This window comes from Hyaena hyaena, unplaced genomic scaffold, assembly GCF_003009895.1.
Source record: "Hyaena hyaena isolate Hyena2069 unplaced genomic scaffold, ASM300989v1 scaffold_108, whole genome shotgun sequence".
Lineage (NCBI taxonomy): Eukaryota > Metazoa > Chordata > Mammalia > Carnivora > Hyaenidae > Hyaena > Hyaena hyaena.
This window is the reverse complement of record NW_024080741.1, coordinates 2,158,762-2,185,454: the sequence shown is the minus strand read 5'-3', so window position 1 is coordinate 2,185,454 and position 26,693 is coordinate 2,158,762. Positions and strand designations below refer to the sequence as shown.

At 51.9% G+C, this 26,693-nt stretch overlaps 1 protein-coding gene across 1 annotated transcript; it reads right to left on the bottom strand.

The window, feature by feature from the left end:
• Nucleotides 1–572: 572 nt before the first annotated feature.
• SLC6A12 (solute carrier family 6 member 12) lies at nt 573–24,149 on the bottom strand. The gene is made up of 14 exons (XM_039236289.1): nt 23,936–24,149; nt 17,910–18,044; nt 14,731–14,871; nt 13,825–13,912; nt 12,575–12,707; nt 10,718–10,852; nt 9,098–9,201; nt 8,625–8,749; nt 8,069–8,181; nt 7,413–7,550; nt 6,583–6,685; nt 4,419–4,519; nt 3,558–3,728; nt 573–1,491 (listed from the first exon to the last, which is right to left on the bottom strand). The coding sequence occupies exons 1-14, from the start codon at nt 24,147–24,149 to the stop codon at nt 1,348–1,350; spliced, it is 1,845 nt and encodes a 614-aa protein (XP_039092220.1). The 3' UTR covers nt 573–1,347.
• Between the last annotated feature and the right edge of the window lie 2,544 nt (nt 24,150–26,693).

Here is a 26,693-nt window from a genome sequence, read left to right as displayed (position 1 = left end):
CAGAAAACTCCCCTGAAGTGGCCTGCCCCACCCCTTTTCTTTCTCCTCCCTTGCCTTTGGGTGGACCTAGCATAATCCGATAGAGACATGGGGAAAGGAGCATCCCAAACACAACACCTCTCTCTCTGAGGGAGACCAGGGGTCTTTCAGGCTCCAAGGAATCTGCAGGGGGAGAGATGGAAAATGGTGGAAACAAAAGGCTCCAGAGAGGAAATCTGGTCCGATGAGTATGGGATGGCAGAGAAAATGCCACGGTAGGGATGCCAATCTGGGGCGAGCTAGTCATCCCTCTATAGAGGGGACCACTCTCCCCGCCAGCCCAAGACAGCGTAACTAAACATAAATGGGGCGAGCCAGAGAAGACCAGCACACGGAAGCAGGTGATCCATATATGCTTATTAACTAATTCAGGAGGGTATAATGGGAAAGAACACAGGCCTGAGAACAAGAACACCAGGTTTTAGGCACATCTCTGGCCCTGAGGAGCCAGAACTTGAAAGAGTCACTTTCTCTTTGGTCCTCAGTTTCCTCATTCGTGAAGTCAGGAGGTTGGACAAAAGCACAGTGGCAAGTGGAGTGGCCCGGAGCACTGTATTTGAAAGGACTGTGAGGTGGGAAAGACTCCATTAGTAATGTCTGTCTTGGGCATAGGAAAGTACAGACACCCTCGCCATGTATTTGCTCAGTCTAGGGATCATCTCTAAGTTCCTTCCATGCCAATGCTCCATGGATTGAGGACAACATTGCAGGAAGTGTGTGGAATCAGGGCTGGATCTAGGGACACCTTAAGACAATGATGGCTTGTGAAGGCTTGCCTCCTGGTTATTTCTCTAGTTCTTTCCCCACGGACTCCGGAATACTAAGCCTAGTGAAGGACTCCCTCTAATGGAATGTCAGAATCCAATACGGTGTGTTCGATGTCACTTCCAACATGGCGTGTTCCAGCGGACTCCCTAAGACAAAGCCCGATACGAAGTCCCATCCGTGCTACCCTCCCAAATATAGCAAGCTGCGACATCCCCAGATACAGGAACGTCCCTACGGTGGGAGCACCCACACAGTGTAATGTGTTCGAAGCAGATGGTGGACTCAAAAAAGACCACCCTCCTTTATAAATAAGAAGGTGTGTTCCAACTGCATGGCATGGTGCAGCGGGACCGCCTCTAGCCCACCAGAAGGAGCTGCCCCCGCTGAGGAGGGAGCAGCGTGGCTTCTGGCTGGGGGTGCACATGAACACCACAGAGGTTCTCAGCAGGACTGTGGGAAGGGACAGAGGCATAGGCTGTCCACGGCAGTGACCCTGACAGAGGTGCCTGGCTCAATGGCCACCTGGCTGCTGGCCACATCCTACAAGTGGGTCTCCTTCTCCCCGACGATTAGTCCTTCCTTTGTTGGAGAAGGCCTGCAGTCCTGGCCGTTACCACCATCCAGATACAGGTGTTGCTTAGGCTGCGGCAGGCTGGGGTCGGGGGTGGTGAGCTGCTGCAGGCGCTGTGGAGAGAAGAAGGAACAAATGGGTGCTACCAGTGAGAAGGGCAAAGATGTTCCAGCCTGTTTGTATCCCCGGGGCCAGGCACAGAGCCAGGCACATTGAGGGCAGTCAGTACGATATGAGTAAATACATGAATAAATATTTTTTTAATATTTTTATTTATTTCTAGGAGAGAGAGAGAGAGAGAGAGAGACAGCATGAGCAGGGGAGGGTCAGAGAGAGAGAGATACAGACTCCGAAATAGGCTCCAGGCTCTGAGCTGTCAGCACAGAGCCGGACACGGGGCTCAAACCCACGAACCGTGAGATCATGACCTAAGCGAAAGCCGGACGCTTAACCAGCTAAGCCACCCAGGCGCCCCCATGAATAAATATTTTGAGAAGAGAAAAGAGACAATCCCGTGGTGATTAAGAGCATGAATGGGCTGGGTTCCAGTCCTGGCTCTGTTACTGACTACCTATGCAATTTTAGGCAACCCATTTAACCCCTCTGCGCCTTATCTGTAAAACGAAGATAATAATAGTACACAGCTCTAAGAACAGTGCCTGGCACAGGGTCAGTGGATCAATAAGTGCCTATTTTTGTTCTTCTTCTTATTACCATTAGCATGTGACCGGGGTGCCTGAGTGGCTCAGTCAGTTAAGTGTCTTACTCTTGGTTTCAGCTCAGATCATGATCTCACAGTTCTTGAGTCCAAGCCCTGCATCAGGCTCTGTGCTGCCAGCATGGAGCCTGCTTGGGATTCTGTCTCCCTGTCTCTCTGCCCCTCCCCTGCCCACTCGCTCTCTCTCAAAATAAATAAATAAACCTTAAAAAAAAAAAAAAAAAAAAGGAGGGGCGCCTGGGTGGCTTAGTCGGTTAAGTGTCCGACTTTCGCTTAGGTCATGATCTCGCGGTTCGTGGGTTCGAGCCCCGCGTCGGGCTCTGTGCTGACTGCCAGCTCAGAGCCTGGAGGCTGTTTCGGAGTCTGTATCTCTCTCTCTCTGACCCTCCCCTGCTCACGCTGTCTCTCTCTCTCTCTCTCTCTCCTAGAAATAAATAAAACATTAAAAAAAAACAACAACTAAAAAAAAAAGGAATGTAATCAATAAGTGCCTATAATTTTTTATGAGTAGCAGGAATACTATTATTACTGTTACTGGAGCCATCTCCTCCCCCACCTTCTTGCCTTGAATGCAGATGTGATGACTGGAATCATGACAACCTTCTTGTGACTATGAAGTGGTAAGCATGATAATAAAAAGACATGCTCAGGACGGAGGTGCAGAAATATAGGAACAGTTTGGTCCCTAACAGCCTCTTTAAGCAGCTGAACCAAGCACCAGCAGCACCCATCTCTGATCTCTTAATGTTAAAAAGAAAATAAGCCTATTTGCTTATTGCAGGTTGGGTTTTCTGTTACTTGTAGGCCAGATAGATTTCTACAAGTGCAATGTCTTTGTGGAACATGCTGTATCCCTCCCAGGAAGGCATGTCTTAAACTCCAAACAGGGAGCCTTTGGCTCATGGTTCCCCAGGCAGAATTAAGAAAAGAAGTCAGGAGACTATGTATGGAATGAACCAGGATAGCTGGTTATTAATTTCCTGGGAGTAAGGAATCTGTGCCGTATACATCTCTGTGTCTGGGCACCTTTAAGTTCTTATTGTGGCTCAGTTTCCTCCCTAAGCCTTTGACAGTGTTACCTTGGTCAACCTGTCCACATAATGTGCTGGAGGTCAGATTCTGAAGGTCTAGGACTCTAAGTCTTTTGAGTGTTTCTGAAAATGAAGCCATCGAACTGGTCTTCAAAGACCCTTTTCTTGGGGCATCTGGGTGGTTCAGTAGGTTAAGCGGCCGACTTCGGCTCAGGTCACGATCTCACGGTTCGTGGGTTCGAGTCCTGCATCGGGCTCTCTGCTGACAGCCAGCTGAGAGCCTGGAGCCTGTTTCTTTCAAGCCCTTTTCTTCAAGATTCCATCAGATCGAAGAGCTGCCCCACACTCAGAGCTGGGCTCCGCCCATGGTGCCCTGCCTGTAATCTCGCTCAGCAACCCCCATTAATGTATCACTTGCCTCGGCCCCTACCTTCTTGAAGGAACCCTGGGTCTTCAGAAGGGTGATGATGATGAACAGAGGGACGCAGACCATGGACGACAGAGCCAAGAACCAGCCGATGGAGTAGCCCCAAGGAGGATACACATATATGTTGTTGTATTTGAGAGGTGTGTACTTGCTCAAGGAAAAGAGGAAGGTGGCCTAGAAAGAGGGAAAGGTGGATGCAGATGAGACAGAGAGCCCTTGAAATCCTCTTTTCAGCTGCTTAAATATCCAGTGGCAGAGGACAAGTAAAATACACTGGGCTGGGGGCGCCTGGGTGGCTCAGGTGGTTAAGCATCCAACTCTTGAGTTCAGCTCAGGTCATGATCTCACAGTCCTAAGATCAAGGCCCGCATTGGGCTCAGCACAGAGCACCAAGCAGGCTCCTCTCTCTCTCTCTCAATAAATAAATCAACTTAAAAGAATAAATAGATAAATGAATACACTGGAGTGCCTCACTGAGGTAGAATAGTAAAAGCCGTTACAAGCTGTGAGCATCACTCACATGGGGGGGGGGCTAAGACAGGAGGATATAAGGGAGCGAGGTGGGCGGGGGAGCCCTGAGCAGGCAGACAGAAAGAGACCACTAACTGGGAGGTCTGGTGACCGGCTGGGGGGGCTATGAGAAAGGAAGGGAGCAGGAACTGGAAGGTAGGGATGGTAAAGCGGACAGATAAGATGGTCCCAGGAAGGAAGGGCAGGAGAACCAACCCAGAGGAGGAGATGGACCAGCCTCCCAAGGTAACTGACCAGGCAGGAAAGGAGCCCCAGAACCCAGGGATCCCATTCCTTGTCCCGGAGTCTTCTGGATGCAAGAGAAGACATAGAGGTAGCTGAGTGGACACGTACCAGGCAAAGTCCAGGGGTCAGAAAGAGCCAGGAGATCTTCACCAAGGGCCATGGCCGGTAGCCAATCATGTCTTCAACGTTGTCATAGAAACGATCTGCCCCTGCCCAGGTGGAAGGGGAGTGTGAGAACAGGAGGGAGGGAAGAGCTCATAGGTATCTGGGAAGGACTCACCTGGCTTTGCGCTCTTCCCCCTGCCCTGTGAGGGGAAACTGGATCAGGGCACATGAGTGAGATGGGTCCCTGGGACCCCAACCACAAGGCAGGGAGCGAGGAGGAAGGGGCTGCCACCAAAAAGGTGGGTGCCCTGGAGAGAGTCGCCTAACCTCCCAGTGCAATCCTTTGGCCCTTTGTCTAGGAATGAAGACCCTACTGCCAACCACAGAGGAGGGCATGAGCTGACAATGGGCACAATGACTACACAAATGCTCCCTTATGTAGGCCACAGACATGACTTCAGTTTCAAGTCAAAACAGCAAGGGTCCCACTGTTCGAGCACAGCGTGCTGAACTCACCCAGGGCTGGAAAGCCTCTGGGAACGGAACAACAGTCTAGATTCTACGCTCTGGAAGGAGCCACTCAGAAAATCGCAGTAAGAGGCTCGCTTTGTGTTTGTGGAAACACTGATTGGATTTGCTTACTGTCCTTCCATTTCCACGTTTGCTCCAGATCCAGGCCCAGACAGTCTTCCAAGGAAACGACCACTGACTGAGAAAGGCAGTTGGAGGGCCCTTGCCCTTCCTCAGCAAAAAAGGAACTTCCCACTGATCACTGACATGCATGAAATGACACCATTAAGGAGTCATTCCTTTGGCTTCCAAAGTTTTCCCCCAGTTAAAAACCAGGTGCTGCTGGGAAGGTGTAACATATTAAGGTTTCTCAGCTATTTACACCTCACTGTGATTGAGTTTATCGGATCCTCTTTAAGAACAAGTTTTGAGGAGCAGAAGGGGAAAATCAGAAAGACATCAGATGCTTGGAGTGAGAAGATAGGAAACCTGTCCAAGGAGAGGAAAGGACACCAAATAGGCCTAAGACAGCAAAATAAAAACCTTCCCATGCCCACTATGTGGCACCCACCTACCCTCTCTGCCCTGCACCTTATTACACTAGCAGTGTGTTCTCCCGAACACCGCGATGGTGCCTCCTCCACTTACTGTGTGAGCTGAGGCAGGAGACCTACCTCTCTGAGCCTCACCTCCCCCTGCACAGGGCTGTTGTGTGGGTTGAGGGATAGCATAGGATATAATCATCACATTGCTTGGCTCAGTGGTGCACGGACTCACATGCATACAGGTTTCCCTCTTTCATTATCAGGCCCCAGAATGGCATGCATGTTACAGCACTCAGCACCACTGGCCAGCTACCCCAGCACTGAGGGGGGCTCAGGGGTGTTGACGGAAGTCATTGGAAGGCAGAATTCACCTCAGTGTAAGAAAGAAATGCGCAACAGCCTCAATAAACAAAGCTACCTCAAAGACATGGGAACGGGGGCGCCTGGGTGGCTTAGTCGGTTGAGCGTCCGACTTTCGCTTGGGTCATGATCTCGCGGTTCATGGGCTCGAGCCCCGCGTCGGGCTCTGTGCTGACTGCCAGCTCAGAGCCTGGAGCCTGTTTCAGTCTGTGACTCCCTCTCTCTCTGACCCTCCCCTGATCATGCTGTCTCTCTCTCTCTCTCTCCTAGAAATAAATAAAACATTAAAAAAAAAAAAAACACTTAAAAGCATATTTAAAAAAAAAAGACATGGGAACGAGATTCCTTTTTATGGAAGTATTCGAGCAAGGTGTGGGTGAGAACCTAGAAAAGCAGTGTGGGAATGTGTGGAGGCTCAGCCTATGTGGCCCTGACGGCCTCTTCCGACTAGGATTCCCACTGGCCAAGTGTCTCCAGCAGTTTCTGTACCAAGAAAGCGGCACACTGTTGTTTCTAATTCCTCTCGCTGTTGCGGGAAATCAGTTGTGCCCTTACCCCGGCTCTATCTGCCACAATGAGAAATGCCTGGGTTCCCAATGGTGACACACTTCCCAGTGACAAGAACCAGGGCAGCAAAGATGCAAAGGTCTGTAGAAACCAGAGGGCCAGCGCAGCCCACCTCTCATCCAGGGCAGACCACGCCCTTGGGGGGTGGGACCCACAGGCCCCCTCCTTCTCCCCCCTCCACTTACCATACACCCAGCTGATGCAGATTACTTCAAACACCGCCAGGAAGAGCAGGCATATCCCACTGGAGGCGTAGTGATCAAACAGCTGGAAGATATACATCCCGCCCTGCAGAGATGCGAGCGGAGCTGGGGCCTTGGCCAGTGGGGGCAGGGGGTCCCTCCTCGGCGACAGGGCACACAAGCATCGGGGCACACGTCCTGCTCAGCCCACAGGAAGTTGCTCCTTGCATCTGAAGGCACTTTGCCTTGCCTGCCCTTGCCTTTAAGCTCCTCATTTAACATCGGGACAACACTCTGACAGCTGCGGGGACACTGGAGAAGTGTCTGCTTGGCACCATGCCTCCTAGAAGCTGGCCCCTCCTTACTCTGGGAGTGCTCCCTTCCTCGCTCCAGGCCTGAAGGAGAGCCAGGGCTGGACACTTACCGTGTTCTTAGGAAAAGGTCCCTCTCATTCTTCTGGGGTTGGGTAGGTGGCAGAAGGTAAGCCTGAAGCTGCACCCGCCTTCTTTAATATCAGGAGGGAAACCTGGCTAAGAAGGGCATTCCTGACAATGTCATTAGAGCAGCTGGATCCAACCATGCCTGAAACCAAATATCCCTAGACTTTCCAGTTTCCCGCCCCCCCGCCCCCAAAACTCCCCTTTCTGCTTAAGTTAGCTTGTTTTTGGTGTCTGTCACTCACCCGACACCAAAAGACAGCTAACTAACAGGGTAGGTTCTGCTTCGTGGTCCCTAACACCTTGCCGCGGTGTAGGTGTGGCTCTGAGAAGGGTCATCAGCGTGCCCCACGGCTCCCTCACCTTAGAGCCTCTAGGCCACCGCCCTCTGCTTACCTCCGTGACCAGGAAGAGCCCTAGCAGGTAGCAGACAACGGCAATGGTGAGAATGAGGAGCTCTCGCCGCCCGCCCTTCCGGAGCTGACTGGGGAACATGTCCACGGAGGCTGTCACCAGGCACTCCACGCAGACAAACTGCAGGCAGGGGGGAAGCCAGATGAGAGGAACTGCATGCTCTCGGGCCTTCCATGGCGTGGCCTTGCCCTGGCCGCCTCGTGCCCCACTCACCCCTGCTGATGCACAGGAGCACAGAAACGGGGTGGCCCGCCCTGCCCTTGGCCGCATCTCTACGACCCAGGGTCCCAGCAGCGAGGCTTGGAGGGGGAATTATGTCCTGTCCCCAAGGCTGGGGGGCGGCGAGGCTGGGCAGCTTGGGCTAAATGGCTGGAAGGAGGCTGGATGGACATTTGGGAGGGGTGTCCTTGTACGGGGAAGGGTTGGGCTGGGGGGGGTACAAAGGAGGTGGCCCCCTCACAGACAAGGGTCTTGAGGCCATGGGTCACCCGACCAACTGCGAGAACAACCCCAGAAAGCGGAGGGGGGCTTGAAATGCAGGTCAGGGGGAAAGGCGTTGGGGGAAAGGTAATGCCCAGAATAGCAGAAGCTGGCCAGAGGGTCACCAGGGCAGGGAGGGTTGGGGTGGGGTGACGCACCTGGCTGTCCAGCCCTAGGAAGATGAGCATGATGAAGAACAGGCAGGACCACAGCTGGGATAAGGGCATCATAGTCACCGCCTTGGGGAACGCGATGAAGGCCAGACCCGGACCTGCCAGGCACAGGGCACAGTCAGGAGAGCTCTGGGCTCTCATTGCCCCAGGGAAGAGCCTTCCCGAAGGCACTGTGTGTGTGTGTGTGTGTGTGTGTGTGTGTGTGTGTGTGTAGGGGGCGGGGTGGGAGGAACGTGTAGGGGAGTGGTTCAAAAGATCAGGGTGGTTTCACCCCTTACTCTGCTCTCTGGTTCTGGGGAGCTGGCCATGCGCTGGTTCATCCACTTATCCATCCCTGCAGGCACGTATGGGGCTGCAGGTCCTCAGTGCCCTCTCCCCCCCTCCCCCCCCCCATGGTTAAGAAGGCCCAAGCACAGTCCCCAGATGCAAAAGGTTCTTATTAGCCAGCTCCTGGGACCCCCCCGCCTGGGACCCTGTAGGAGGGATCTGTGTTCCCTGATCCCCCTCCCCCTCAGGGCCCAGACAGCAAAGTGGTACCTACCAGACTCAGCCACTTGGGAGATGGGCATCCCCTGCTCCTGGGCCATGAAGCCCAGGATGGAGAAGACCACGAACCCGGCCACGAAGCTGGTGGCACTGTTGAGGAAGCAGAGGGCGATGCAGTCCCTGCGGGGCGGGGCCGATGCAGAGGGAACAGGAAGGAAAACGTGGAAGAAATCCATCCAGGGAGGAGAGATCCCAAGACAGTAAGGGGTGGGGGACGGGAAGGCAAAGATGCAGGAGAGAAGCGGTAGAGGGAATGGGCGGAAGACGAAGGTCATGTGCCGGACGGTGAGAGAGGAGCGTGAGGAAGAAAGAGGAGGAGGGAAGAAGGACACTGAGTCAGCGGCCCGGTGAAGCGGATTCCCGCGCTGCGCCGCAGGCGGGTCTGGCGCCCGGTCCCGGAGCTTGGCCCGCACCCCTGCGCCGCCCGCACCCCTGCGCCGCCCCCGCCCCTGCGGCGCCCGGCCCTACCTGTAGCAGTTGTTGTGGTACTTGTTGTAGCTGCCCAGGGCTGTCAGGCACCCCTGGCAGATGGCGAAGGAGAAGAAGATCTGGGTGCCCGCGTCCATCCACACCTACGTGAGACCCCAAGAAAGTGGCAGGAGGAGCGGAGGGCACCAGCCGGCCCCCTGGGTGTGCCCCCGGAGTCACTTATTGGCCACCCTCTGCTCTCAATCTCTTCACCAGCAGGCCCGGTTATTTGCTGGGTTGGGGGTGGGGGTGGGGGTGGGGGTGGGGGAGGCGGGGCTCCTGGGTGGCTCAGGTCATGATCTCCCTGTGCGTGCGTGAGTTCGAGCCCCCCAGCCCCCCGCGGGGCTCCGGGCTGAAAGCTGAGAGCCTGGAGCCTGCTTCAGATTCTGTGTCTCCCTCTCTCTCTGCTCCCCCCCGAAAATAATTAAACATTTAAAAATTAAAAAAAAAAATTATTTAGCAAAAATAAATTAAAAAAATTAATTTGCTTCTAGGGGCGCTTGCAGGGGAGTGGGGGTGCCCAGAGAAGGCAAAGCCTACCTGCAGGGCAGAACCGAGAGCGCCCCGCTCATTGAATGAGAGCCTCGGGGGCAGCAAGACAGGGGCAAAGGGCCACTTGATTAAAATATAAAGAAAAAAGCCACCAGGACTCCACAGGGAGCGGGGCGGGTGCAAAGAATGTGCTCAGACAAGTCCTAGAAGAGGAAATACGAATGGCCAGTAAATCTGTGGGAAAGAGTCCAACCCCGCAGCAGTAAAAAATAAAAAAATCTAAAACAACAAAATGATACTATTTTGATCTATCACATTACCAAAGGTTAAATAATTATCGAATCTCTCATGGGCCCTATGGAAAAAAAGGGTAGCCTCCAACACTGGTGAAGAAAGTCCGCGTTTCTGTAAAGCCAGTACGTTTCAAGAACCTTAAAGGCACAGGCTCTTTGACTTAGTGATTCTAGGGCTGACTGCTGTCAGGAAATAATGAGAGAGGTGGTCAGAGATTTAAATACAGGGCTTCCAGTGCAGCTGTATATGCGATCGTAGAAAACCACACAACCTTAAAGGTCCAAGAATCGGAGACTGAGAAAGTGACGACCCGTACCCCAGGGGTGAGGGCTCAGAGGACATGGAGCCTTGTCGAAGCTTTGCCACAGGTCTCTGTGGCTTTACCCACGGCCCACCCCATCGTCAGAACAGCACCTGGCACTGAACAGGCCCTCAGCACATTGTGGGTGAATGAGTGACTGAATGGATGATGGATGGCGTACATATTATGCAAGGATCTAAAATGACTTTTACAAATGAATGTAATAAGAGGGAAAATGCTTACAGTGGAATTTAAGCGAAAAAAGATTCATCTCTCTGTATACAAATATCTCAAATATGTTAAAACACAGACACACACAACACCAACTCGAAAAAGAGTTGGAAGGAAATACACTAAAATGCTCGTCGAGATGATAGCTGAGCAGTGGGATTATAAGAGACCTTTATCTAATTTTTCGCCAGTGGGGCTATATTGCCTTTAAACCAAGAGAAAAGCAACCAGGAATCTTCAAAAGTACAGCTCTGGTTTGGGGTGGGAGGCATCTGGGAAACGGTCCCCAGCACAGCCCCTACCTGGGGGTCCTTGAGCCGAAGCAAATCTGGCTTCAGGTAATAGATGATACCTTCGTAGGCTCCGGGAAGGGTTATGCCTCGGATGAGGAGGATGATCAGCATCAGGTAGGGAAACGTGGCTGTGAAATAAACAACCTGGAGGGGAAGAGGACCCGGGTCACCCCTGATGGGGGCACGGATGCCAAGAGGTGCCAGAGAGTGTGCAGTGGCCCTCCGGTCACCACTCCCCAGGCAGCATGAGTCACACCTAGCTCAGTGTCCGACACCTGCTTAGAGATGCTGAGAGTGCGTGAGCACCTTCAGCTCTCCACATCTCCCTCTACACGTTCCAGTGGGTCTTGGGCGCCCTGGCAGGCAGCCTGTGAGATAAGCATCAGCAAGGCAAGGAGGGAACAAAGACAGGGAGAGGACAAGCTGTCAGCCATAACATTTCAAAGACTATTTTAGAATCCAGGGGGGGGCCTGGGAGGCTCAGTCGGTTGAGCGTCTGACTTCAGCTCAGGTCACGATCTCGCAATTTGTGAGTTCGAGCCCCACATCAGGCTCTCTGCTGTCAGTGTGGAGCCTGCTTTTGATCCTCTGTCCTTTCCTCTCTCTGTCCCTCCCCCACTCACTCTCTCTGTCTCTCTCAAAAATAAATAAACTTAGGGAAAAAATAGAATTGAGGCACCTAGGTGGCTCAGTGGGTTAAGCGTCTGACTTCAGCTCAGGTCATGATCTCACGGTGAGTGGGTCGAGCCCTGCATCGGGCTCTGTGCTGACAGCTCAGAGCTTGAAGCTTGCTTTGGATTCTGTGTCTCCCTGTTTCTCTGCCCCTCCCTGGCTCACTCTCTCTCCGTCTCTCTCTCTCTGTCTCAAAAATAAATAAACATTTAAAAAAAAATAGAATCCAGAATCTGGTCTCCCTTAATCCCTCACCCTAGCTATTTTCCCTATGCCCCCTGGTCAGGGTGGGACCTGGTGAGGGAGGGGGAGCAGATGGGCACAGAGACCTGTGGCAAAGCTTCGACTGTACTTTTCCAGGCTTAGGGTTGGGCAAGCAGCAGTGGCCTGAGCTCTGGGACACAGAGACACTCAGACGGGTCCACTCTGCCCTGACCAAGTTCAGCTCCTTAACCCGCAGGGATGGCAATGTCTGTGTTATTATCACTATTACTAGTTTTATTATTACCACAATCCGGGGAAAGGCAAGACTCCCCACCCCCTCCCCCAGAACAGGCTAATCAGAGAAGTCAGCATTCTGTCTCTTCCTGGGCTTTAAAAAGCATGAAGCATCCACCTTAGATTCCCTGCGTTGGAAATAATGGTTCAAATCTGAACTCTCTCAACACATACAACAAGCCACTGTTGTTCCTTCTTGGCTTAAACCCCCGTGATTACTGGAAACTCACCACCTCAAAGACAGTTCTGTGTGCTAGTTCATACCAAACATTGTCTTCATGTGTTGTTAAACGCGAACAGCAAGTCCTAAAAGTGTGTGATCCTAATTGTGTAATATACACACACAATAGATACAGATATACACAAGCATACTTACAAAGGTAACTAGAAGGCAATGCAGCAAAACATTAACAGGGATTAGTACATCCAAACTGCCACCATGCTGGCTCCAACAGTGATTGGGGGGACTTTAATGTTTCTCATTTTGCTCTGCATGTTACTTATGTAAACAGAGCTTTTAAAGTCATATTGAAAAAGAAAGTCTTTCCTTGAGCTGAGCTAAACTCTTCCTACCATTTCCCCTGCTCTCACTGTGCCTTAAACTACTCTTTCTTTCAGTTCTCCAGGGGGATTCTGGATGTGTCTCCATGGATTCTGGGGTCTGCAGAGAGCTTACCAGGAGCCAGAACACCTCACCTTGCCAGTGGACTTGACCCCTTTCCAGATGCAGAAGTAGCAGATGACCCAGGCGAGCAGGAGACACAGGGCCAGCTCCCAACGCAGGGCCCCCAGGTCGTGGATACCTGAGGTGATGCCCAAAACTCGTCTCCTGGGATGGAAACAATGAATAACCAGGTGAAAGGCTGCAGGGCACAAATTGCCTTTATCTTCAAGTCTCTTGATTCTTAGAGCTGACCCCACACATCTCGGGTTCAAGGCTTCCCCATCCCATCCCCCTGCACCTCCCCTTATGGCCATGCCGTCTTCCCACCTGTAGTCTGCATGCCCCTGGCTGTTAGAAGACCAAATCACGTAATCCCATAGGTATCTTTGTCTTTCTAACCATCCAGCTTTCTCTGTTGTACAGAGAGATAGAGATTGAGAGAGAGAGAGAGAGAGAGAGAGAGGAGTGAGGGTGGTAAATAACATATGGAAGAGTAGATGGAGAGTAGATAGTTATAGATGCAGGCTGTTGCACAGTACATGGATATCAAACAGAGGGGCTGAATATGTTTTAGTATCTAAAGAATGTAGCGAGTCGTGAAATGAATGCACGTAAGCGTTGGTGGACATGTGTGAGGTTTGGGTGACATGGGGATGTATATGTGTGAGGGTGTAGGTAGACACATGTGACTGTTGGTGAATATGTGTAAGTTTTAGGTAAGTGTTAGGGCACAGGTACCCTTGTGTAACAATTAAGGTGGACATATGTGGGCACGGGCAGATGTAAGGGTGGAGTCACAGGGAAGGTGGAGGTATGAGCGTAGGGTTTGCCAATTTCTGCAGTACAAATACTCCCACCTTGGCCAATTTCAAGCCACCGACATGACATCACTGAACCCGAAGTTGGGGAGTGATGTGCACAATCTGCTCTCTTAAGCTGGGGCAGACTATTTGCCCTGCAAATAGTGGGTGGGTGTCAAGGTGGAGGTGGATGCGTGGGGGTGGGGGGGTGGTATGAGGCTATAAGTCGACATGGGTAAACATGTGCGTCTAGGTAGACACAGGTGGACTTGGGGTCATTGTGAGGGTGTAGGTGGACAAGAGTGGGTAGATGGGAGCGTTCCCTCATCACTGGGTGATGTGTGAGGTGGGGGTGGGAGGTGGGTAAGTGCCGGGGAGCATGTGTAGAAAGGCTTGAACTTGTGCTCCCAAGTCCCAGGACTCAGACATCCAAATTTCCTGCTTGGGTCCCTTAGCACATGGCATCCAAGCCCAACACCTACTCCCAGAATTCCATGACAGGTGAAGTGAAGTTCTCAGATGGGGTCGCTGTGTGGGCTCCTGAGTGGTTCAGAAAGTCCATGCAATGCTCTGTTGGGAATAAGGGGGGGGGGGGGGCTGTGTGTCAGCTAGGGACCAGATGGGGAGAGACCCCCTAGTGTCCCTGCCCTCTGACCTTGCAGCCCAGCACTCCTCACCATTCCCAGTCCCAAGAGCTTCCCCTGAAGCCCCCCATTTCCTAGGAGTTGGCTACTCAGGTGGTTCGTGGGACCATGTGCCTCCCTCCACATGTGCCCCACACTGCTCTTGTTCCAGTGAATCTGGTTGTTTCTCTGGCCAGCCCGCCAACCAGCGTCTGACACAGACCTTGGACCCCCTCTGTCCGCACAACTTACCCACCCTCTCCCCACTCAGCAGATAAATGGACTGAGTCTTCGTGCCTGCTCTTCCCCCCCACACGGCATATGCTGTTCACATGGTGGGTTCCTTCTCATCCTTCAACCCTCAGCTAGCTCTTTCCCTCCCACTATTGTATAGTATCTGCAATGTTTCTTTCACCCACGGCAATTTGTAATTGTTTCATTGACTTGTCTCTTTCTACCACTAGGCTGTACATTCAAGGAGGGCCGGGGCCATGTTGCCAGCACTCACCCTTGGATCTCTAGCACCTGGCACAGAGGGAGTGAGGGTATAGAGGTATATCCCTTGCAGTTAGAGAAAACATTCACACACTTGTTGGGATTGGGTTCTGCTAGTGGGAACCTAGTCTAGGCTCCCACGGAAGAGCCCACAGAGCTTGGCTCTGATGCAAGTTCCGCTGTGTGCTCCGTCATCGTCCGCCATCCCCAGCCACCATAGGCCCAGCCCCTAGGGACAGGCCCCCTCCCAGGGGCTGAAATGATAGATACCTGTGTTCCAAGTATTGGTACAGGTTGTCCAGGGCAGCTCAGAGGCGAAGGAGCTGAACAGATAGAAGAGAGCCCAGGCGAGGATGATGATGTAGTAGATGTTCAGGTAGGACTCGATGACCACCGACGCCAGCCCAATGCCTTCGGGGGTGGGGCAGGCACGGGAGCAACACATAGAATACAACAGATCAGTATGAGCCCAACAAAGTCACAGGGAAGCTGCCAGCTGTGGCGAGAAGGACATTGGGTACTAAATGAACACAACACCCACCGCCTGTCTGTTGGCCTCAGAAGCCACTTATAGCATGTTTTTCTTTTTAATATTTTTTCTTTTTTAACGTTTCTTAAATTTATTTTTGAGGGAGAGAAAGACAGAGCGTGAGCAGGCGAGGGTCAGAGAGAGAGGGAGACACAGAATCTGAAGCAGCTCCAGGCTCTGAGCTGTCAGCACAGAGCCTGTGCAGGGTTCAACCTCACAAACTGCAAGATCATGACCTGAGCCAAAGTCGGAAGCTCAACCGCCTGAGTCATCCAGGCGCCCACGGCATATTTTTCTAAGTAAGAAAAGCAGGTTACAGAATACCATCATAGGCATTCTTCTATTTTTGCAACATATATTTGAATGCATTTTCCCCCCTAATGAGATAAAGTCTGGAAGGATCGTCATCCAAAAGTTAACAGTGTTGTCTAGGTGATAGGATTTCGGCTCACTTTTTAAAGTTCCTTTTCCTTTTGTCCATCTGCATTTTCTAGTTTTTCTGTGACGACCATGCGTTACTTGTAAAATGAAAAGAGACTGGAAGAGCAAGGTAGTATGGAAATTTTGGTAAGAATCAGTCTCAAGTGCAAGAACCAAAAGAACCCAGCAAAGAAAAAAGAAAGAAGCGGTCGCTGGCTGTCAAGAACCCTGGAGTGAGTCAGTCTCCAAATGCCACCTCGCTGCAGAGCGAGGGGTAGAGAGTCAGCAGAGGTGTGAAATGCGCGCTCTCGTTCTCACACCCGGGAGAGCCCGAGGCTGGCTGGGGCGCCCTGTCAGGGGGGGGGAGGGAGGGTGCACAGGGCAGGCGCGGCCTCCTCCCACCCAGCCCCGCGTGCTCCTGCAAACGTGGGATCTTTTCCACAGTAATTTTAAAAGTAGCACATTGCCAGGGCGGCGGTTAGTCCCGAGGTGTGAAAGCCGGGCGGAGGGGCAGAGCGCCGGCGCGTTTTGTCCTGCGTCCCGGCCGCGGCGGCGGCTCGGGGGAAGCCCGGGCTCTAGAACCGTTTAAGGAAGGACAGCACAGCCCCAGGGCAGGTCGGAGAATCAATGCTGTCAACAAAACCACCCCTGGGCCAGGCGGGCCCACCCTGATTGTCCGTTCCCGCTGGCCCGGCCAACTCCCGTGTTTTCCTGCATCTGGGTCTCCGCAGAGCATCCAGGCGTTGGGGGCTGGGAGCCCTAAAGCGACCGTGGCCGGGGCAGCTTGGACCTCGGGAGGGGCGGTGGCTGGGGCTGCCGATGGCGAGGGGGGTCCCCGGGGAGGCCGGGTGGCGGGGATATTCAGAGCGCGCACACAGACGCCCACACACCCAAACAAGCGGCCACTGTGCGGCCACTCGCCGCCGGAACGCGCTGTGCTCCCACCGCCCGCCCGTAAACACCGACCTGACCCAGGAGGAGGCAGGGCGCCAGGCTGGGGAGGGGAGGCGCCCCTTCGCTGAGAGGAAGCTTGTGCCTGGGTGTAAATTGAGGAGGGAAGGTGGGTGCGCACAGGGCGTGCATAGGCTCGCTGGGAGGCTGGACTGCGCACTGGGCACAGTCAGACAGTAGCAGCCTGGACCCTTCCACCAGCATAGGTGCACACACCTTGAATGGGCCCCTTCCTGAGACTCCAGGCCTTGGAGGCTCTTCAGCTTGGAAAAGAAAGGAGCAGCAATGGCTGCCCCCAGCCCCCATCCGATGCTCAGTCTGCTCCCCGAGGTCTGTGGCGACCGGTTTGGAGAGTTAGTACATGCGTGCCAGAGAGGCCAGCCCCCGCTTTTGGCACCCATGAGCTCACTTGGACCTTGGGACAGAGCCCAACTGGCTGGGACATTAGGCTGCGCTGGGATCTAGAGCAGAGCACTGAGAAGCTCTGCGCTCTGGCTGAGGCCACTGCACCCCTGGAAGATGGGAACTCGCCAGTAGAAATGGATGTGGGCCAAGCTTCTCCCTGCCCCAGCCCCTCACTGCTGCCCCTACAGGGGCCCCATGCATGCCCCAAGAGCAATCAGTACCAGACCAGTCTTGCACCTCAAGCAAACCCCCAGTCAGTGGTCTGAAGCCAGTGTTTCTCTGCCATGTCCACCTCTGTGCAGCCTACCAAGCTGGGCAGTAACCCCAGACAGCCTAGTCCCTGGGCTCCCTTAGAGACTGACATGAGGGAAAAGAGTCCTCTCCTCATTTCACATACACAAGGAACCTCTCCGAGACAAGGGTTAGGTTTCCCACTGGCCTCTGGGGGACTGGCCCAATCAACTAAAGATGGTCAGGAAGGCCACCCCAAGCTGCTCACTCTAGTGCCAGCAAATCCATGGAGAGAATAGGAGCTGTCCCTAACCTAATCCCTAACGCAAGAAATAGCATGAATTTTCAGCCCAGGGGGGCCTGCATTCAAATCCTTAGTGAATGCCCTCATTGTCTCATATACAAATAACTAAGAGAGTTGTTACTGGAGGATTCGATGAGGAAATGCATGTAAAGTGCTTACATGAGCCCTAACACATAGCAGGGCTGAGCAGATGTCAGACGACATCATCACCATCATCATCATCATCATCATCATCATCATCATCATCACTATTGTTATGTCCTCCCAGACCACGCCATGTACACAGGAACAACTTTCCAGGAAGCTGATGAGGGCATGAAGGCGAAGCCTCAGGATTCCTCCTTTTTAAGGACCCCTCCCAAGGCTCCTCAATCTAACTTTTCACTTGTAATTTTATACCCTCTTTCTTCAGGAGTGCCTTCCTCCCCAGGATCTATAAGCTTCGGGCCCCACAAAGTCTGGCGACGCTTCCTGTGTCCTCCACAGCACTTAGCACAGGATGAGAGTAGATGCATACGAAGTGGTGGTCCCGAAGGAAAGGGGAGCGGCGATGGAGGCATGGATGGAGGCGCTGAGAGCCCTAGTAGCAGGGCAAATGGGAGCACTCACCCTGGAGCAGGGGGCAGATCTTCCTCCAGGCTGTCACGCTGCCTTGGCTGGTGTACTGGCCCAACGCCACCTCCAAGAAGAACACCGGGATGCCACAGGTGAAGAAGAAGATGAAGTAGGGGATGAAGAAGGCTCCTGTGGGAGAAGGAGGTAGGAGCTGAGCCCTCAGTCCTCAGAAACCGGCGCCCCAGTGCTCGTCACCCCTAATATCCCTCCTCACCCTCCCACGGGCCCAGGTTGGCTTCCTCCTGTCTGCGAGCAGGGACGGGCAGAAATTTTCCAGTCTGAGCCCCACTCAGCATAGGAAAGACCTCTGAAGAGGAATGAGTGAACATTTAGGTGGAAATCCTAACAGACACACTATTTATTTTCTCAGTGTGCTTCACGAACTTAGTCAGTTTATTATTTTTGGAACAAAAACATGTGTTCCGTATAATTTGATATGCTTATTAAATTATCAAGTTTGCTACATGTTAGAGAAAAACAAACAAAAACACCTTGGAAAAATTATTTTCCCTCTGATAATTTTCAGAGGGGTTTTTCCCTCTACCAGGCTTGGGTCTGAACTGGGGGCCTCCAGACAAGGGCATTCCTCTGCTCAGGTGGATTGCAGGGTCCTCCGATTTCAGCAGCCTTGTGATCGGGCACTGACCGACCGGCCCCCACAGGAGGCCAGGCCTAAAAAGCATCGATAAATTATGGAACTTGAAGACAATCTGAGCCACCAGTGCTCACTTCAGTCACTGAGATAGTAACCTCACCTCAGGAGTGTATCCGTGGGTGAATGGAATATTGTTTACTGCATAATAATAACACTTAGCACTTATTTGGTGCTTACTGTATGTAAGGCATTCTTGTAAATGCTTCACCAACCTCAAAATCCGCAATAGAACCACCTCCCATGGGGTAGGTAGTATTGTTATCCTCATTTTACAGATGGGAAAACTAAGACACAGGTGAGGAAACTGAGACACAAATTCGGGTAGTCTGATCCTGAGTCTGTGCTCTTTTTTTTTTTTTAAATAAGAGAGAGAGCTCGAGTGTGAGCAGTGGGGAAGGGCGGGGTGGGGGAGCTCAAGTGTGAGCAGGGGAGAGGGGCCGAGAGAGAGAGAGAGAGAGAGAGAGAGAGGAAGAGAATCCCAAGCAGCCTCCACAATCAGCATGGAGCCCAACGAAGGGCTCAGTCCCCCAACCCTGGGATAATGGCCTGAGCTGAAATCGGACAGTCAACCAACTCAGCCGCCCAGGCACCCAGAGCCTGTGCTTTTAACCACTGCGTTATAAGACCTCTCAAGTAACCCACATTACTTTGTAGATAAAATAGAAAGAGCAAAGGGGAAAAAACATTGTATACCCTTTCAAGTTTTTATACAAACACACACACACACACACACACACACATTTTTTTTACAAAAATGAAAACCTACTATATATTACTTGATAATGATTTAAAAACATAGCAAGAACCTATGATCTCAATAAATACATATGTCATAATTTTAATGGCTGTAAATAGCCCACCTTATGCATCTGCCCTAGTTTATTTCATCAGTACGTCCACTGGCGTTCTTGCTGTCCATATCCTTGCACACGTGTCTAATTTCCTTCTTAGTAAATTTCCAGTAGACAGACTGGTAGGTCAGAGGGTATGCATATTTTTTTGTGGTCAAATATATATAACATGAGTTTTACTTTTAACCATTTTTCAGTGTACAGTTCGTGGCATTAAGTACATTCACATGTTATCCGACCATCACCACCATCAATTTCCAGAGCCTTCTCATCCATCCCAGTCTGAGAATCTGTAGCCGTTAAACAGGAACTCCCTGTCCCCTGCCTCTCCCCAATGCCTGGTAACCACCATTCTACTTTTTCCCTGTGAATTGCTATTCTAGACACCTCATAAAGAGGGATCATACGCTACTTATGCCCTCAAGGTTTATCCATGCCATCTTAGGGCTGAACAGTATTCCCTCTTGTGTCCACCACATGTTTATCTATTTGTCCACTGAGGGACATTTGGGTTGTTTCCACCTTTGGGCTTTGAACATTTTTTTTAATGGTTATTTATTTTTGAGGGAGAGAAAGAGGGGAGGGGCAGAGAGAGACGGGGGGCGGGGCAAAGGATCTGAAGTGGGCTCTGCGCTGACAGCAGAGCCCGACGTGGGGCCCAAATCCCTGAACTGTGACCTCATGACTTGAGCCGAAGTAGGACGCCTAACCGACTGAGCCACCCAGGTGCCCCGGGGTTTGAACATTTTTTTAGGGTCTTTGACATGCATTTCCAAATCGCCCTCACAGACTCTCACACCAACCTGCACTGCCAGTAGCGATATGTGAGAGCGAGGGAGAAGGATTTGTGAGGCTTCTGGGCCCTATGGCGCCATAACAGCCAGTAACTCTGCAAGTCCTGACGTCCTTTGGAACTCCAGGTTTGCCTGTACATCCTGAGTACTACTGGAACATTCCTGAACCCAGTGCCAGTACCATCGCTGACTCCAGTCTACGGGGCTTAGGTGGCTGAGGGGCAGAGTTCGGGCTGGGGGCTCTCCCAGAGAGCACTTTCCCGAAGTCTGGTCTGTGGTGGCCTATGGCCCATGGGCCCCCTCCTCCTGGCTGTGTGGAGGTCCTTCTCGCTACTGAAGGAGACAGTCTCAGCTCTCCCCTTGGCATGTAGTCCTCGGCCCCACGAAACCTGGGGAGAGCTCAGGAGGCCTGGCTGGGCCGCCGTCAGCCCGAGTCCACCCTGGAAGGGCAGGGCCGGGCCTGGGCCGTGGCCAGTAGTGGGAGGAGGCAGGTTCTGGATCGCCTGCAGGAACATGTGCATCCTTGGCTTTCTCCCTGGGTTTCCAACGCACTGTCTTTGCAAACACCCTCCCCTCTAATGAACTTCTGAGAATGCTCACATGGGGAGATGGACCTCGTCCCCATTTCTCTTGGCCCTTGCCCAGGCTCCGGGCATCAGTGGCCTGATGATGCCCCACAAGGATCTGGGAAGACAGGGTGACTTGAGATGTGTCTGTAATCTCCCCCCCTCTGCTCTAAAGTAGGCCTTATTACCTCTGCCAAGCACACGCTCCCGAACCACTGACAAGCTGGAAACTCAGAAGTCCTTAAATTCTCTTTTGAAGTGAACTGAAGATGATCTAGTTTAGTGACTCTCTGCTTTTCTGTAACCAAAGACATTATTACACCAATAGCATTATTATTTTTCATCCCTTTGGGAAGATTTTTCTCTACAAAACTATTTATTAACTAATAATAATAATTATTTATTAAGCAATAAGGCTTGATTAATATATCTGTACAAACTATATTTAACTGCTAACTAAGAGTTATGGTCAGCTTGAGATAAGCCCTATTATCGCAATGAGTTAGTACAATTCTAGCTTAAAGCAAAGAGCTGACATTCGAGTTGGTCTGTGAAGTCAAGTTCCCACACGGATCCATTATGAAGTTGTCTGCAGTGAGGAAACCTGTGTTACTACTTTCCTAGACCCCCACAGACCAGTGACCTCAGATCGGGTCCCCTGACCTTGCTCAGTCCCTCGTGTCTTCCCCACATGCTTAGGTTGGGACAGAGCTCAAGGAGAACACAATGGACAGAGAGGAACACAGACTCTGCCCAGGAAAGGTGCCTGGTACTACCTCTTCGCACATGACCCAGGCGCAGCCCAGTGGTACTGCACGCTGCCACAGGTGCTTGTCTTCCCGGGCCGCCCCACGGCCAGAACAGAGGCCACAGCCACAGTGCAGCCACTGGGCGGGACAGCGCGGGCACAGGGAAACCTGTCTCCTGGGCCTGCAGCTCTCCCTCCTTTTCGGATGGCAGGGAGGGGATATGGGAGCCCGGGAGCCGGGTTTCCAGGGCCCGCAGCTTCCAATCAGTTCTACGATCTCAGGCAAATCGCTAAACATTCGGAGCTTCCACGTGCTCTGTAGATGAGCGCTCAGGCTAAATCCTCTTTAGCTGTAGCATTAATGCCCTGTGTGTCCATGAAACTGTCTTGGGATAGTTCAGTTCGTGAGTTCGAGCCCCATATCGGGCTCTCTGCTGTCACCGCAGCTTGCTTTAGATCCTCTGTCCCACTCTCTCCCTGCCCCTCCCCTGCTCATGCCCTCTCCTCTCTCTCTCCCTCACTCTCTCTTTTTCTCCTTCAAAAATAAATATCAAAAAAAAAAAGAAAAAACACAAGCCGCCAGCCCTACCACTTCTTGCTCTGGCCCGTATTGAAACCCAACTCCCAGCCCCGGCTCCCTAGCTCCGATCTGCTAGGAAACCCCGTCTATATGTCTTTGGAGCCATTAGTTCAAGCAGTTTGTAATAATAACTATAAGTTTTGAAACACAGAACAAGATACACAGCAGATACTCAGTAAATACTGGTCAACTTAAATATGAATAGTGTTTAGAAGAATTTTCTAAACAATGATTATTTTGAAATAGGAATGTTTCTTCTTTTTACCTTTCTGGAATGTTTCTAATTTCACAGTACACACATACGATTTCCACAAGAAGATTAAAGGTATTTTCAAAAGGTAAAGATGAATCTGTACTGTCACAGGTTTGGGCACCTGGGTGGCTCAGTCGGTTAAGCATCCGACTCCTGATTTCGGCTTAGGTCATAATCTCAGGGTTCGTGGGTTTGAGCCCTGAATCGGGCTCTGTGCTGGCGGCACAGTTACTGCCTGGGATTCTCTCTCTCCCTCTCTCTCTCTCTCTCTCTCTCTCTTTCTCTCTCTCTTTCTCTGCCCCTCCCCCACTCACTTTCTATCTCTCTCTCTCTCTCAAAATAAATAAAAATGTAAAAAAACCAAGAATCATAAATAAATGTCTGGTCATAAATAAATTCATATAAATGAATTCTTCCATTTGTATGAAGAGTCCAAGTAGGTAAATCCATAGCCCCAGAAAGTAGATTGCTAAGGGCTGATCTAGTAAGATTGTGGTTGCCAAGGGCTGGCGGGGACACAGAATACGGTGGCTGCTTATAGCTCCAGGGCTTCTTTCTGGAATGATGAAGATATTCTAAAATCAAATGTGGTGATGGTTGCACAATTCTGTGAACAGACTAAAGCCACGTAATTGTACATGTAACAAGATGAATCTGGTCCCTTCCCACCAGACCCCTACTCATTGTCACTACCAGTGCTGAAAAATAATAACATTAATGTTCCTTCCATTTAAAAAAACAAACCCCACAAACAAGGAAATATCATCTCTGAGATCAACTTCTTCAATGGTTCCCATCTCACTCAGAGCAGCGGTTACAAGATGGGAGCCTGTAACCTCTTCCCTTACGCTGGCCCTGATCTGTCTCTGCCCTCCTCTTCAAACATGCCAGACGCACTTTCACCCAGGACCTTTGCACTCGCTGTTCCCTCTGTTTGGAATGTTCTTCCCACCTGACAGCCGTCCATAAGACTCACTCCTTTTCCTCCTTCAAGTCTTTGCTCAAATGTCACCTCTTCAACAAAAGCTTTGCAGCTCACCTAGCTTCACGTTTTCCGCCCCAGCCTCCCCCTCCAACGACCCAGCCTTTCCTACCCCTCTTCCCTGTTTTTCTTCTCACCATTTGATACAACTCGCCATTCAACACACCACGCATTTTACTTATTTGTCTGTAACCTGCCACCCTGCACTGGGAACATGTTCTGTTTTGTACCTAGAACAATGCTCGGCACGGGATAGGACCACAGTATAACCAGCCAAGTGACTAAATCCCATCAGCCACCGACACTGTACAGAGTCGTGAAGGATTGCTAGTCGTATATCTTACTAGACACTCAGATTCCTTGGCCTTGCCCATTACCTCATTTAACCTTCACCGGAGCCCTGGGAGGCATCATCCCATTTCACAGAGGAAGTCACTGAGGTGAAACTAGACCTCTCAGACCCGAGCCCTCCAACTCCATGCCAGCCTCCTTCCGTTTTGCCGCATCGCCAGGCAGGCGGCGCCCAGGTAGGCACTGCCCGGCAGTCAAGCCACAGGTGTCCCCACCATGCCTACCTCAGAATGAACTCACCACCTCCATTTTTGTAGCAGAGATAGGGAAACCTCCAGACATTGCCCAGCCCAATGATCTCCCCGGCCACTGACAGCACAAACTCCATCTTGTTGTTCCATTGGCCCCGGTCCTTCACCTGGTGGTCGCCTTCCGGGCTCAGCTTCTCTCCCTCCTCAGGGAGCCAGGAGACCACAGGAGGCCCGTCTTCGTGGATTGCCACTTTTCCGTCCATAGCCACGGGAGAGACGGGGAGGCCGCGGAGCCGGGAGTGGGCAGGATGGGGAGACAGGCCCCGCCTGGTGGGAGGAAAAGGGGTGAGTCGTGCACCCCCAGCACGCGCCCCACCCCCCCTGCTTTCTCCACCCTCGCCTTTTATCGTCACTGGGACATCGCCATTACAATAGCTCCTGTTGTCGGAATATTGTTTAATAGCGTCGCGCTGTTGGTTTTCTTCCCGAACTCCTGATGACTTTTACACATGAGGCTACACTTTGCTCTCATGACTCAGAGACCAAACAGGGAGCCCATCTTAGTTTGTCCGTTTTGCAGATGGAAAAACCCAGGCCTCCACTGATGGAGACCACGCAGGAATAGACTAGGATGAGAAAAGCTCGGGGTCTGTTATTCCGAGTCCCTGTTGAGCTTTACAGGCAGCCACCATGCCCGCTGGCCCATCTGCCCGGCTCCACAGTGTCCGGTGAGTGGCACCAGCCTACTCTGGCTTCCAGGCCAGAAGGGATCGAAGCCTGCCAGGGGTGATAGGAGGTCAAAGGGCAGGTGTGGCCTGGGCGCCTGCATGGTCTTCCCCCAGCCCGTTGTGTGCTCGCCCCTGTGCCAGGGCATTGATCGGCTCAGGGTAAACATGGGAGCCAGCTAGCCCTGGGGTCTGATTGGGAGGGAAGGAAAAGGTGGGGCCTCTGAGCAAGGCCAGGCGAGACTGGGAATCAGCACCAGGACCGAGCACAGACCTTCGAGGGAAACCTGGCTCCTCTTCTCTCCATCCTACCTCTGTCCTGATTACAAGCAAGGGGTCCTGGTGGGAGGTCCCAGAGCGATTGTCACTTGGGGAGTGGTCATCTCCAGGTCAAAGTGGTCCGCTTGCGGGACACCCAGAGGTAGCTGCCCGTGACAGCAGGTGCCTGCTGTCCTAAAGAGCCCAAAGCTCCCTGGACTGCCAGAAAAAATGACGTGGTCGCTCTCAGCTTTACTCTGTGCCTATCATCATCCGTTTGTCAACCCCTGGGAGATAAATTGCAAACACCAGAATCCGTGTTTGCCTTCCCCTGCCCTCCCCTCCACACAGCTGCCCTGAGGCCACCTCCGCCTTGGCTCCCGGAGAGCTGCCGGGAGGAGGTGCCCAGCCTCCGGAGGGAAGCGCCCACCCACTGCCCCTCACCTCCAAGGGGCGCTGGGGGAATCAAAGTGACCAGAAGCTACCAAGTGCTCATGCCTCCCCAAGGCTCCAGAGAAACACAAGGGATTCTTTTTACTAAAAGAAGTGTCTGTGTTTATTTGTTAGTCCTTTTAACCCAGGCAACAGCCCAAGCCGAAGTCAGTTAAAAAGGCGGGGCAGGAGCCATTTGAGGTTATGGAAATTTTTGAAGGTGACTCGGAGGGTACAGGTTATCCCAGGAATGGGAAAGCCTGGCGGGGTGAAATTCTGGTATGGGGACCCAGAGGTTTCCACGGCAAGCTCAGCCCAGGAAGGAAGATGAGGACAGAAGCACCCAGGGGAAATCAGAAGTCCTTAGCCTCTGAAGGAAGGGACGAGCAGGGAAGGGAGGGGGGGAAGAGAGCTTCCAGGTCCAGAATAGCCTGTCAGACCTCAGGAGGTGGGCTCTGAGAGCCAGAGAGTCAGGTGGAAAGAACCGGGCAGTCTGGCCCCAGGGGGAACAGCTGGCGTTACCTGAACCAACTAGATAGATATTGTTCCATATGGCCCCCGAATCATTGTCAAACAAATGAATGGATGAGTGGAGGAATAAATGAATGAATTCAAAAATATTCACGAAAAAGGACCAGATGGAAAACCCAAGTTCTGGTCCAGACCTAGCCAATAATAATATTAATAAAGGTTAATGTTAGAGTAATCATTGTGCCAAACACATACACTTCTTTATATACGTTACTAAATCTCATCTTCATTAAAATCTTTGATGTGGGTATTACTGTTAACTCCATTTTATAAATTAGGAAATGAAGCTCAGAGAGATTAGGGAACAGGACTTGACACCCACCAGGTGTTCAGTAAAACTATTTTTGAATGATTTGAATAAACTTACCAATACACTACTCAGTGGTGGAGCTGAGTCTCTAACTTGCTGTGTGACCTTAGGCAAATCACACCTCCTCTCTGGGCTTTAAGTCTCCCTGGAAGAAAGAATGATCTCTGTTCAACAAGGGTAATGGGAGGGTGGAGGATAAAAATGGGATCCATGAAAGACAAGGAGAGATTAATGCCTTTGCTTGACAAGCCATCGTGTAGCTCAGCTCAGGGTGAGCCCAAGCACACAGGTCACCAAGGGGGGTGGTCAAGGAACAAGGCTTCCTGTTCCCAGACCAGAAGCAGCTATTTCAGGGCCCAGCTGTCCTCAACAGTTGAAGGAGGGGTGACCTGCTAAGGTAAAGGAGTAAATGAAGGGAAAACCAGCGGAGAGTGCAGGACAGGGGAGCGAAGCTCAGAGCCTGGCTCAGACCCAGGGTTTGGGTTGCATCGGGATAGGGAGACAGAGGCCAGAGAACATGCGCTGATGAGCTGATACCGATGTGACATGCT